Source organism: Capricornis sumatraensis, chromosome 5, assembly GCF_032405125.1.
Source record: "Capricornis sumatraensis isolate serow.1 chromosome 5, serow.2, whole genome shotgun sequence".
NCBI classification, from domain to species: Eukaryota; Metazoa; Chordata; class Mammalia; order Artiodactyla; family Bovidae; genus Capricornis; species Capricornis sumatraensis.
This window is the reverse complement of record NC_091073.1, coordinates 45,113,464-45,126,451: the sequence shown is the minus strand read 5'-3', so window position 1 is coordinate 45,126,451 and position 12,988 is coordinate 45,113,464. Positions and strand designations below refer to the sequence as shown.

General features: G+C 38.6%; 1 protein-coding gene across 1 annotated transcript in view; it reads left to right on the top strand.

The window, feature by feature from the left end:
• The window catches only part of LOC138079825 (platelet glycoprotein 4-like), a 61,125-nt gene extending 51,844 nt beyond the window's left edge, over nt 1-9,281 (top strand). Inside the window, exons 11-13 of the mRNA XM_068972540.1 lie at nt 5,251-5,305; nt 6,134-6,296; nt 9,209-9,281. Coding sequence (XP_068828641.1) covers nt 5,251-5,305; nt 6,134-6,292 — 214 coding nt within the window. The 3' untranslated portion in view covers nt 6,293-6,296; nt 9,209-9,281. The remainder of the gene's footprint in view (nt 1-5,250; nt 5,306-6,133; nt 6,297-9,208) is intronic.
• Nucleotides 9,282-12,988: the final 3,707 nt, after the last annotated feature.

Below are 12,988 nucleotides of genomic sequence, written 5' to 3'. Positions count from 1 at the left end.
ATAGCTCAACTGGAATTCTATCACCTCCATTAGCTTTGTTCGTAGTGGTGCTTGCTAAGGCCCACTTGACTTCACAGTCCAGGATGTCTGGCTCTAGGTGAGTGATCACACCATCGTGATTACCTGGGTCGTGAAGATCTTTTTTGTACAGTTCTTCTGTGTATTCTTGCCACCTCTTCTTAATATCTTCTGCTTCTGTTAGGTCCAGACCATTTCTGTCCTTTATTGAGCCCATCTTTGGATGAAATGTTCCCTTGGTAAATTTTCTTGAAGAAATCTCTAGTCTTTCCCATTCTGTTCTTTTCCTCTATTTCTTTGCATTGATCACTGAGTAAGGCTTTCTTATCTCTCCTTGCTATTCTTTGGAACTCTGCATTCAGATGCTTGTATCTTTCCTTTTCTCCTTTGCTTTTCGTGTCTCTTCTTTTCACAGCTATTTGTAAAGCCTAGCCAGACAGCCATTTTGCTTTTTTGCATTTACTTCCATGGGGATGGTCTTGATCCCTGTCTCCTGTGCTATGTCATGAACCCCAGTCCATAGTTCATCAGGCACTCTGTCTATCAGATCTAGTCCCTTAAATCTATTTCTCACTTCCACTGTATAACCATAAGGGATTTGATTTAGGTCATACCTGAATGGTCTAGTCGTTTTCCCTACTTTCTTCAATTTAAGTCTGAATATGGCAATAAGGAGTTTATGATCTGAGCCACAGTCAGCTCCTTGGCTTGTTTTTGTTGACTGCATAGAGTTTCTGCAAAGAACATAATCAATCTGATTTCGGTGTTGACCATCTGGTGATGTCCATGTGTAGAGTCTTCTCTTGTGTTGTTGGAAGAGGGTGTTTGCTATGACCAGTGCATTCTCTTGCCAAAACTCTACTAGTCTTTGCCCTGCTACATTCCACATTCCAAGGCCAAATTTGCCTGTTACTCCAGGTGTTTCTTGACTTCCTACCTTTGCATTTCAGTCCCCTATAATGAAAAGGACATCTTTTTTGGGTGTTAGTTCTAAAAGGTCTTGTAGGTCTTCACAGAAACGTTCAACTTCAGCTTCTTCAGCATTACTGGTCGGGGCATAGACTTGGATTATTCTGATATTGAATGGTTTGCCTTGGAAATGAACAGAGATCATTCTGTCATGTTTGAGATTGCATCCAAGTCCTGCATTTCGGATTCTTTTGTTGACCATGATGGCTACTCCGTTTCTTCTAAGGGATTCCTGCCCGCAGCAGTAGATATAATGGTCATCTGAGTTAAATTCACCCATTCCAGTCCATTTTAGTTCGCTGATTCCTAGAATGTCAACGTTCACTCTTGCCATCTCCTGTCTGACCACTTCCAATTTGCCTTGATTCATTGACCTGACATTCCAAGTTCCTATACAATATTGCTCTTTACAGCATCAGATCTTGCTTCTATCACCAGTCACATCCACAACTGGGTATTGTTTTTGCTTTGGCTCCATCTCTTCATTCTTTCTGGAGTTATTTCTCCATTGATCTCTAGTAGCATATTGGGCACCTACTCACCTGGGGAGTTCCTCTTTCAGTGTCCTAATATTTTGCCTTTTCATACTGTTCATGGGATTCTCAAGGCAAGAATACTGAAGTGGTTTGCCATTCCCTTCTCCAGTGGACCACATTCTGTCAGACCTCTCCACCATGACCCGCCCATCTTGGGTGGCCCCACGTGCATGGCTTAGTTTTTTGAGTTAGACAAGGCTGTGGTCTAGTGTGATTAGATTGACTAGTTTTCTGTGAGTATGATTTCAGTGTGTCTGTCCTCTGATGCCCTCTTGCAACACCTACCATCTTACTTGGGTTTCTCTTACCTTGGACGTGGGATATCTCTTCACGGCTGATCCAACAAAGAACAACCACTGCTCCTTACCTTGGAGGCCCTCTGCCTGCGCAGCCACTGCTCCTTGGAGTTGGGGTTGCTCCTCCTGGCCACCGCCCCTGGCCTCGGGCGTGGGGTAGATCCTCTCGGCTGCCGCCCCTGACCTCGGACTGGGGTAGCTCCTCTCTGCCGTTCCTGCACCGTCGCAGCCTGGCACTCTCAGCCGCTGCCCCTGACCTCGGACATGGGGTAACTCCTCTTGGCCACCGCCCCTCTAGCATGGGGTCCTCCTGGCTTCTGCCCCTGACCTCAGACTGGGGTAGCTCCTCTTGGCCAGGCTAAATGCGCCTGTCACAGCCACCCACGCTAAGTGTATCAGCATGGTTATATCCTTCCATGTTGGCACCTAAGAGGTTTGCATCTCAACTCTTGCTACCAGGTTTATTACTGATACTCTTAAAGATTTAGAGATAATTTTTTTTCTAATTTCTACATAAATTTAGAATATCTGCCCCTTTAGGAATGTCAAAATAGGCTACTAAAGAAAACTATGACCATTAAATGATTTGAAGGCCTATGTCCAAGAATTTCTGACTGAAGAAACTCTAAGCTGTGGATTAATGTATTCTTTGTCACCATCAGTTCAGTTCAGTTCAGTTGCTCAGTCATGTCTGACTCTTTGAAACTCCATGGACTACAGCCCTCCAGGCCTCCCTGTCCATCACCAACTCCTGGAGTTTAATCAAACTCATGTCCATTGAGTCAGTGATGCCATCCAGCCTACTCATCCTCTGTCTTCCCCTTCTCCTACCTTCAATCTTTCCCACCAGCAGGGATTTTTCAAATGAGTCAGTTCTTCGCATCAGGTTGCAAAAGTATTGGAGTTTCAGCTTCAGAATCAGTCCTTCCAATTAATATTCAGGACCGATTTCCTTGAGGATGGAAAGGTTTGAACTTCTTGCAGTCCAAGGGACTCTCAACACCACAGTCTTCTCCAACACCACAGTTCAAAAGCATAAATTCTTTGGCGCTCAGCTTTCTTTATAGTCCTATTCTCACATCTATACATGACTACTGGAAAAACCATAGCTTTGATTAGATGGACCTTTGTTGGCAAAGTAATGTCTCTGCTTTTTTTTTTTTTAATTTTTATTTTTACTGTATTTTACTTTACAATACTGTATTGGTTTTGCCATACATTGACATGAATCCACCACGGGTGTACATGCGTTCCCAAACATGAACCCCCCTCCCGTCTCTGCTTTTTAATATGCTGTCTAGGTTGGTCATAATTTTTCTTCCAAGGAGCAAGTGTCTTTTAATCTCATGGCTGCAGTCACCATCTGCAGGGATTTTGGAACCTAAAAAAATAAAGTCTGTCACTATTTCCACAGTTCACCCATCAATTTGCCATGAAGTGATGGGACCAGATGCCATGATATTAGTTTTCTGAATGTTGAGCTTTAAGCCAACTTTCACTCTCCTCTTTCACTTTCATCAAGAGGCTCTTTAGTTCTTCTTTGCTTTCTGCCATAAGAGTGTCATCTGCATATTGAGGTTATGGGTATTTCTCCCGGCAATCTTGATTCCAGCTTGTGCTTCCTCCAGCCCAGTGTTTCTCATGATGTACTCTGCAGAGAAGTTAAATAAGCAGGGTGACAATTTACAGCCTTGACGTACTCCTTTTCCAGTTTGGAACCAGTCTGTTGTTCCGTGTCCAGTTCTAACTGTTGCTTCTTGACCTGCATACAGGTTTCTCAGGAGGCAGGTCAGGTGGTCTGGTATTCCCATCTCTTTCAGAATTTTCCACAGTTTATTGTGTCAACACAGTCAAAGGCTTTGGTTTAGTCAATAATGCAGAAATTTTTCTGGAACTTTCTTGCATTTTTGATGATCCAAAGGATGCTGGCAATTTGGTCTCTGGTTCCTCTGCGTTTTCTAAAACCAGCTTGAACATCTGGAAGTTCACAGTTCATGTATTGCTGAAGCCTGGCTTGGAGAATTTTGAGCATTACTTTACTAGTGCAATTGTGAGGTAGTTTGAGCATTCTTTGGCATTGTCTTTCTTTGGGATTGGAATGAAAACTAACCTTTTCCAGTCCTGTGGCCACTGCTGAGTTTTCCAATTTGCTGGTATATTGAGTGCAGCACTTTCACAGCATCATCTTTTAGGACTTGAAATAGCTCAACTGGAATTCCATCACCTCCACTAGCTTTGTTCATAGTGATGCTTCTTAAGGCCTACTTGATTTCACATTCCAGGATGTCTGCCTCTAGGTGAGTGATCATACCATCACGATTATCTGGGTTGTGAAGATCTTTTTTGTATAGTTCTGTGTATTCTTGCCACTTCTTAGTTTTCTTGAATAAACTCATGCAGTAATAATCCAATATGATGAAAAAACACATATAAAATAAAATTTCAACTTCTTTGGCTTAATTCATTAAATTGTTAAATGCTAATAACTTTCATTTGCAATTTAGAATTATATCTAGTTTGTATTGAAATGGTATTTACACACATTTTGGAATGAGTGTATGGTGGTATTGCTCATTCCACTAGCTGTCCAAATATTTCTATGACAGTAGGTTCCAGAATTCGAAGTTTAGTTTTGAAGGGTTGTTGCCAAACCACAAAAGACACTGGGATTCTTGGCCTCTGGAGGAGAAGAATTCAATCCAGGGCCAGAGACGCAGCTTAATTGCTCAGAACTTTTGTGTAATAAAGTTTTTTTCAAAGTATAAAAGAGGTAGAGAAAGCTTCTGACATAGACATCAGAAGAGGGCAGAAAGAGTACCCCATCACTAGTGTTAGCAATGGAGTTATATACTTTTAATCAGTTATTACAGTGAATCAAAACAATGTCTGGAGGTTGTAAAGACCTTACTAGACCCACTCCCATAATTTACATTTTATGATAACAGGATTAGCCAGAATGTTTTTTTTTTTTTTTCCAGAAACTGTCCTCAAGCAGGTTACATTATTGTTATATAATCCTAAGGAATATAGAGGATAAAAAAGTTTGTCCTTTCTTCCTCCTTGAGAATTCTGGACCCCACTCTCCTTGGGGACCCCGGACTTCTTAGCAACCTGCCTAGGAATTGACTCTCAGTTTCCTGGGCATCACTTGTTGAAAGGGAAAATAAATGATTAGCAAAAGTGAATCTAATTAGAAATATATATTAGAAAGATTCATAAGAGTGATTATAAAACTCAGAAACAGACATTAAAATTTAAATTATTCATCACATGGAACAAAAATCAAGGAATTTAACCAAGACACAACAGCAACTAGCTTCTGAACATTCATGTATAGAGATAATTACTAACATTTCTGTTATGCATGCATAATATATAATTATTTCCATAATTATTTAATATTTTATACTTATTTTCAATGTGTATTACAGAGCATTAAAGCACCTAAAGCAGAACTATTTGGTGCCTATTCTTTGGCTTAATGAGGTTAGTATTTTTATCTATTAGTCACTAAAATAGTAAACATCTTTGTATATAGAAAAAACCTTGGATGATTGAAAATTGAGTAAGTGTGGATAGTATTTGAAGTTGTATGAGTTTCCATTACTCATGTGGGCAAGTTTATGCTTTATTAATTATATAATTAATTATTGTGAGAGAACCAAGCCATGCAGAAATATCAGGATTATGTTAGATTTCAGTGTTTTTATTTTAGAAAGTACTTCCTATCATTCAAGATTATTTCCATAATGCATCTATTAAACACTATCTCTTGTCATAGTGCTTGTCATGCAAAAATGACATTCCAAATAACTCAGTGTGAATATTGTAGTGTTAATAAAAACCAACCAAGTTTATAAAGATGAGATTATAGTAAATGTAGGCAGTTTATCTCCTGCCAAGACATTTTTAGTATAAAAATCATGGAATGGATTAGCCACAGAATTAGGAAATGCATTTTATAAGCCTTTAGAGGAAGAAAACTGCTGACCCCTGATATTTCCCTCTGTCACTAGAAACATTCTTTGGGAAACTGGAAAATATTTCTGTAAGACCAGTGTATTGAAAAAGAAGTCAGTGTATTGAAGAATGCTATATAACATGTTTAAGGGAAATGATTGTATTTCTCTAAATATTCCACCTGGGCATTTATTACCTTCTTTGACATGCAAAGAGACTTCCATTACCTTGTTTTACAGAAAAAAGTAACTAAAATTTATGTAGTGTTTTGAAAAAAAACTGATACATAAATTGAAAGTTTTGAGTATTTTGCTTCACTAAACTACCCCCAAAACACTATTAACTTTATTACAGACTGCCACCATTGCTGATGAGAAGGCAGCAATGTTCATAGATCAAGTAACTGGAAAAATAAACCTCCTTCACCTGGTACAAATAATCTTACAAAGTATTGGCACAGCGATGTTTGTTGCTTTTATGATTTCATACTGTGCATGCCGAGTGGGGTGTTAAATAAGTAAGTATATAATAAAAATTATATACAGCTTCTATAACATTAGTTTATATATTACTTTTTTTCATTTTATCAAAAAGAGGTTATAAATTAGGCTACAAATATTCCTGGATCTGTTTAGTCAACAACTGTTTTTAATTTATCTTTGAAGTTTTGAGATGTTTTTCCAGTGGTCATGTATGGATGTGAGAGTTGGACTGTGAAGAAAGCTGAGCGCCAAAGAATTGATGCTTTTGAACTGTGCTGCTGGAGAAGACTCTTGAGAGTCCCTTGGACTGCAAGGAGATCCAACCAGTCCATTCTAAAGGAGATCAGTCTTGGATATTCTTTGGAAGGACTGATGCTAAAGCTGAAACTCCAGTGCTTTGGCCACGTCATGTGAAGATTTGACTCATTGGAAAAGACTCTGATGCTGGGAGGGATTGGGGGCAGGAAGAGAAGGGGACGACAGAGGATGAGATGGCTGGATGGCATCACCGACTCGATGCACATCAGTTTGGGTGAACTCCGGGAGTTGGTGATGGACAGGGAGGCCTGGCGTGCTGCAATTCATGGGGTCGAAAAGAGTCGGACACGACTGAACTGAACTGAATGTAAACTAAAACATAAATGAAGGCTGAATGAATAATAAGCCCTAGTAATACCAACCAGAGGGCTACATTACATCTTTCTGCTGAAAGGAATTGGCTAAAGTACGAAATCATCACTTGAAAAGTTAAAATGTTGCACAAAAGCTAAATGCGTTCTAACTTTTCATTTCTTATTTCTAGCTAATTACTTTAAAATCATAAATAATTAATACAATCACAGACTAGGAAAGTTTATATATAAATGAAAATGGTAGATATTTGGGGAGACTGAAATTTACAAGAGAAAAGAAACTAGAAAGGTTTATTAAATAAGCTAGGAATTAAGGAGAAATAGAAACTCAATAAATGATAGTAAGAAAACAGGATAAATATGCTATTTTAAGATGAAGATAACATTAATATAAAGGATTAGAGCATAAAACATGCTACAATCACAGTACAAAATTACAGTGTGTATTCTACATGTTTAATGTTGAAGCCTTGATGAATTATTACAATTCATGAACCAAAATTTAATACAATAGTATAAAAAAATAGAAGAAAAACAAGTCAATACAGTAAAGCCAAATTACTCAGAGTTTACAGGAAAAATCAGGTACATGTGGACAGTAGGAGTTCAAGCAAAATTGAAGACGTGGCTCAGGTCTCTGTGTTTTAGTTATTAGTGCCTATGCCCCCTTGTAAATAGAGGAACATCTGACTCAATCTTCCCTAAATGAAGCCTTTAATAATCATATGTGGCATCGGTGTGACCTGGTAGGGTGCAGGGAGGATTTTCCACTTACATTAGGTTCCATCCATGCTTCTTCCCAGGAAAATCAAAAAATATATACAATCAAAACAAAAGCAATATACTTGCTATGAAAAATTACAACTTCAAAACAAGTCTTCTTACTCTCCTTTCAGATTGTTGACTGTATGCTGTCTTATACAGAAGTTCTGGAGCTGCCACTGATGATGACTGACCTTCTATTATGCACCAAAATTATGATAACCATTTCACATGAATTATCACAACTAATCTCTAAGAAAATTTTATATTTCCAGTAGCCAGGGATCCACCAGCATTCATTCTATCTATCTTTTTGAGACATTATAGAAAATTTTAACAGTACAAATCTGTTCATTTTTTAAATGTGACATCAGTCAAACTGAATTATTAAAAAAGTGAAACAGGACATGCAACAGTTTTTTCTGTATGTAAGAATGAGAACTTGGGCCTAGGAAGACCACTCAATCTTTTGTTCTGATGCTTTCTGCCTATATTTATTCACTAAAAAGATTAAATACTTCTGCCTACAATCCATCTGAACAGAATATTCAAAATGCTAATCTAATATATTCACATTGTAATGAAGGAAATATTGTATCACCTTTAAGACCTGTCATTAGTCAAGTAACAAATAAGTTATGATCAAAGTAATACACATGACCATTTATACAACAGACAGAAAAGATTACCCACTTAAAAGCCATATCACAACAAAAACTTGTTCTAGTGGGAAAATATGCTTTTAAAAATGAAGTGTAATAGTTGTAAATTCTTCTGTATTCTTCCCTGTAACTGTTACATGATATATTTCATCAATGCTTAATGAACCCTGAATATCCAGTATCTTGGGTCTCTTTGTGGCTAAATTGAGGTGAAAGATGGAGAACTCTCTAATTGTCACTGTCAACAAGTATATTGATTTTTCTTAAACATCTGATTGTTGCAGTGGAAAGCTACTGCTCTTTACACAATGATTTTTTTTTTTTTCCTTTACAAACAGAGAACACTGTTCTCTACAGATTACTTGATTTACTAGATTTGGAAGATTCACAGATATAGATTTCCTTAAATAGGCCTCATGTTGAATATTTAATAATTATGCCTGCGGGCAGATTTATAAACAATTGAAACATAAGAAGATGGACATACAGGAGGGAATACAGCAAAGATGGTAGACCTAAGGTATGGTTTTATTCACAGAGAGAATAAACCAATAGTCTTTTTGAAAGTAACAGTACATATACCACTAAATGCAGGATGGTCTGAAGGGACAGCAAGGAGTGGAAATGCTCATGCAGAGGAGATTTAATGAGTGACCCTCCTCATCTGACTGCATGCAGCTCTTGAGATCTGGAAAGGAGGCTTCCACGTTCCCTGGAATGGGAAAATAACTGCCTTATCCATGAAGTGCATCAGAGAATTTTTCTCTCCAGCTTGAGAAGCTGGGCTAATTACTAGAAAATAAGACATCTTCAGTATAAAGAAGGTCAGAATTACCTATTTTTTCCACAACTTTCTGATAAGTACTAAGTACTTACCTTTCTTCTTTCCAGGGAGCAAATGAGTCTTCACATTCATGCATCGGCTACATTAGGACCATTCTTAATATCGACCAACCAAATGAAGATTTGATATGCTTTATCTTTGCAAGCACACCTTATCTTATAGTTGAAGAACTCGTGGCATTTTTTGTTTTGCACTGAGCATAAGCACATTGCTAAAGGATCACTAAGATGCCATCCACACTTTGAACAAAAATAGGTTTTAAAATTCAACATACACACACAATTGAATTTAATTTCTACAGACCTCACTTATTCATGATACACTTATTTTTATTGGGTATTGATTTACTAATTGGTTCCCTGGTGGTAAATATGGAAGAGGACTGGACAACCTAAACAAATCCTGGATCTTGAACACTTGTCTTCCTCAAAGAGGAAATGTCATTACCCTTATCGGTGTCCCTGCAACAACACAGACCCCAAGACTGTTGGTACATTGCATTTCATGAGGATCAACTATTTTGAAAAGCATTTAAGAATGGTAACCAAATGCTTGGCCTCTGAACCATTTATTATACATTACTTCAGTTTCTTTCTTTATGGAATTGATCATAATCATGCTCTCCTTAACAATATACGCTTATATTTTTGTCAATAGTTATGTAAATGGGTATGTAAAAGGATTTTGTCATTTTCCATGTTCATCAGCACTTCTGGAAAACTGAGTACATTTTGATCTTTTCACTCAGCTGCATACAACTTATGCTTGGCGATTTCAGAATGCTGTGCTAGAATTCTCTGGTGGTCCAGTGCAGGGGACCCAGGTTTGAACTCTGGTCCAGGAAGATTCCACATACAACAAGACAGCTAAGCCCAAGTGCTACAATTACTGACGCCCATGCACCTAAAGACCATGCTCTGCAACGAGAGAAGCCACAAGGAGAAGCCCATGCATCACAACAAGTAGCCCCTGCTCACCACTGCTAGAGAAAGCCTGCACACAGCAATGAAGACCCAGCACAGCCGCAAGTACATGAATAAAACTGAAAAGAATTCTCTGCTAGTGTTAAGAGATGTAAATGAAAATAAAAAGCATTGCATGAAAGGGTACGATGAGTAGAATGTGCATTAATGGTTACTTATTGTAATATTTCTTGCTTTCACAGTCACTGCAGAGACTGGTTTCGTTCATTAAAAGATGCCCTTTTTTATTCCTGTGCTTTGCCTCGTTCCTGTTGTATCACAAAACATTTAGTCTAGTATTCTGTGTAAAGTAGTCTATTTGAATTTTTATTTCTTTATGCATTTGTATTTCTTTCTGAAACATTCTTTCTAAATTCAATCTTGACCACATTTTCCTAAATTAATTTTTATAAGGTTTTTCATTTTCTTTTCCTTTTTAAAATGCATTTCTTGAACTTTAAAAAAAATGTATTCATTGATTTATTTTTGGCTGCACTGGGTCTTCACTGCTGCCCACAGGCTTTCTCTAGTTGTAGTAAGCAGGGGCTAAAGTTGTTGTGTGTGAGCTTCTCCTTGTGGTGGCATCTCTTGTTGTGGAGCTTGTCTGCAGCAAGAGAAGCCACAAGAAGCAGCCCACATGTCACAACTGGCAGCCCCTGCTCACCACTAGCTTGGGCTCTAGGGCGTGTATGTCTCAACAGCTGCTGTTTGTGGGCTCAGTAGCTGCAGCACATGGGCTTGGTTGCCCTGCGGCATGTATAATCTTCCCAGACCAGGGATCGAACTCATGTCCCCTGCAGTGGCACGTGGATTCTTACACACCAGGGAACTCCCATTCTAAGTTAATTTTTAAAGCAAGTTGGAAGAAAAGAAAAGGATACTTGGTTTCATCTTTTTCAGCAACAGGACTTCTAGACTGTGAAGGATCTTTTCTTTTTATTAGAATACATATTGTTAGGTAATCCTGCTTTCCTTAGCAGGGGTTCATTTATGGCAGAGAGCACGAGTTCCCCCTAAAGCAGCTTTCCACAGAAAGGGAAGACAGACTACACTCTGTCTGTGCTTTACCCAAAGAAGTTTATAGGACAAAGTATTAGTAACCGCAGTGTTCACTTAGGAAGGCTCTCTTATCTCTCCTTGCTATTTTTTGGAACTCTGCATTCAGATAGGTATATCTTTCCTTTTCTCCTTTGCCTTTCACTTCTCTTCTTTTCTCAGCTATTTGTAAGGCTTTCTCAGACAGCCATTTTACCTTTTTGCACTTCTTTTTCATGGGGATGGTTTTGATCACTACCTCTTGTACAGTGTTATGAACCTTCATCGATAGTTCTTCACGCACTCCATCTAAAGGATCTAATTCCTTGAATCTGTCACTTTCACTGCATAATCATAAGGTACTAGAGATCTCTTTGAGAAAAACAGAGATATCAAGGGATCATTTCATGCAAATACGATCACAACAAAGGATAGAAATGGTATGGACCTAACAGAAGCAGAAGAGATTAAGAAGAGTTGGGAATAATACACAGAAGAACTACTCAGGAAAGATCTTAATGACCCAGATATCCATGATGCTGTGATCACGCACCTAGAGCCAGACATACTGGAATGTGAAGTCACGTGGGCCTTAGGAAGCATCACCACAAACAAATCTAGTGGAGGTGATGGAATTCCAGCTGAACTATTTCAAATCCTAAAAGATGCTGCTGTGATACTGCTGCATTCAATATGCCAGCACATTTGGAAAACTCAGCAGTGGCCACAGGACTGGAAAAGGTCAGTTTTCATTCCCATCCCAAAGAAGGGCAACGCCAAAGAATGCTCAAACTACTGCACAGTTGCATTGATTTCACACACTAGCAAGGTAATGTTCAAAATACTACAAGCCAGACTTCAACAGCATGTGAACTGAGAACTTCCAGATGTACAAGCTAGATTTAGAAAAGGCAGAGGAGCCAGAGATCAAATTGCCAACATCCATTGGATCAGAGAAAAAGAGAATTCCAGAAAAACATCTACCTCTGTTTCACTGACTATGCTAAAGCCTGAGAATCACACAAATTGTGGAAACTTTGTCAAGAGATGGGGATGCCAGAGCACCTTAGCTGCCTCCTGAGAAACATGTATGCAGGTTAAGAAGCAACAGTTAGAACCAGACATGAGTAATGGACTGGTTCCAAATTGGGAAAGGAGTATGTCAAGGCTGTATATTGCCACCCACTTATTTAACTAATATGCAGAGTACATCATGCAAAATGCTGGGATGGATGAAGCACAAGCTGGAATCAACAGTACTTGGAGAAATGTCAGTAACCTCAGATATGCAGATGACACCACCTTGTTGGCAGAAAGAGAAGAGGAACTAAAGAGCCTCTTGATGAAGGTGAAAGCAGAAAGGGGAAAAGCTGGTTTAAAACTCTACATTTAAAAAATGAAGATCATGACAGTGGGTCCCATCACTCAAGAGCAAATACATTGGGAAACAATGGAAACAGTGACAGACTTTATTTTCTTGGACCCCAAAATCACTGCAGATGGTGACTGCAGCCATGAAATGAGAAGATGCTTGATCCTTTGCAGAAAAGCTATGACAAAGCTGGATAGTGTATTAAAAGGCAGAGACATCACTTTGCCAACAAAGGTCTGTACAGTCAAAGCTACGTTTTGTTTTGTTTTTTGTTTTTTTTTTAGTAGTCTTGTACAGAAAGAGAGTTGGACCGTAAAGAAGGTTGAGCATCAAAGAATTGATGCTTTCGAATTATGGTGTTGGAGAAGACTCTTGATGGTCCCTTGGACTGCCAGGAGATCAAACCAGTCAATCCTAAAGGAAATCAACCCTGAATGATCATTGGAGGGACTGATGCT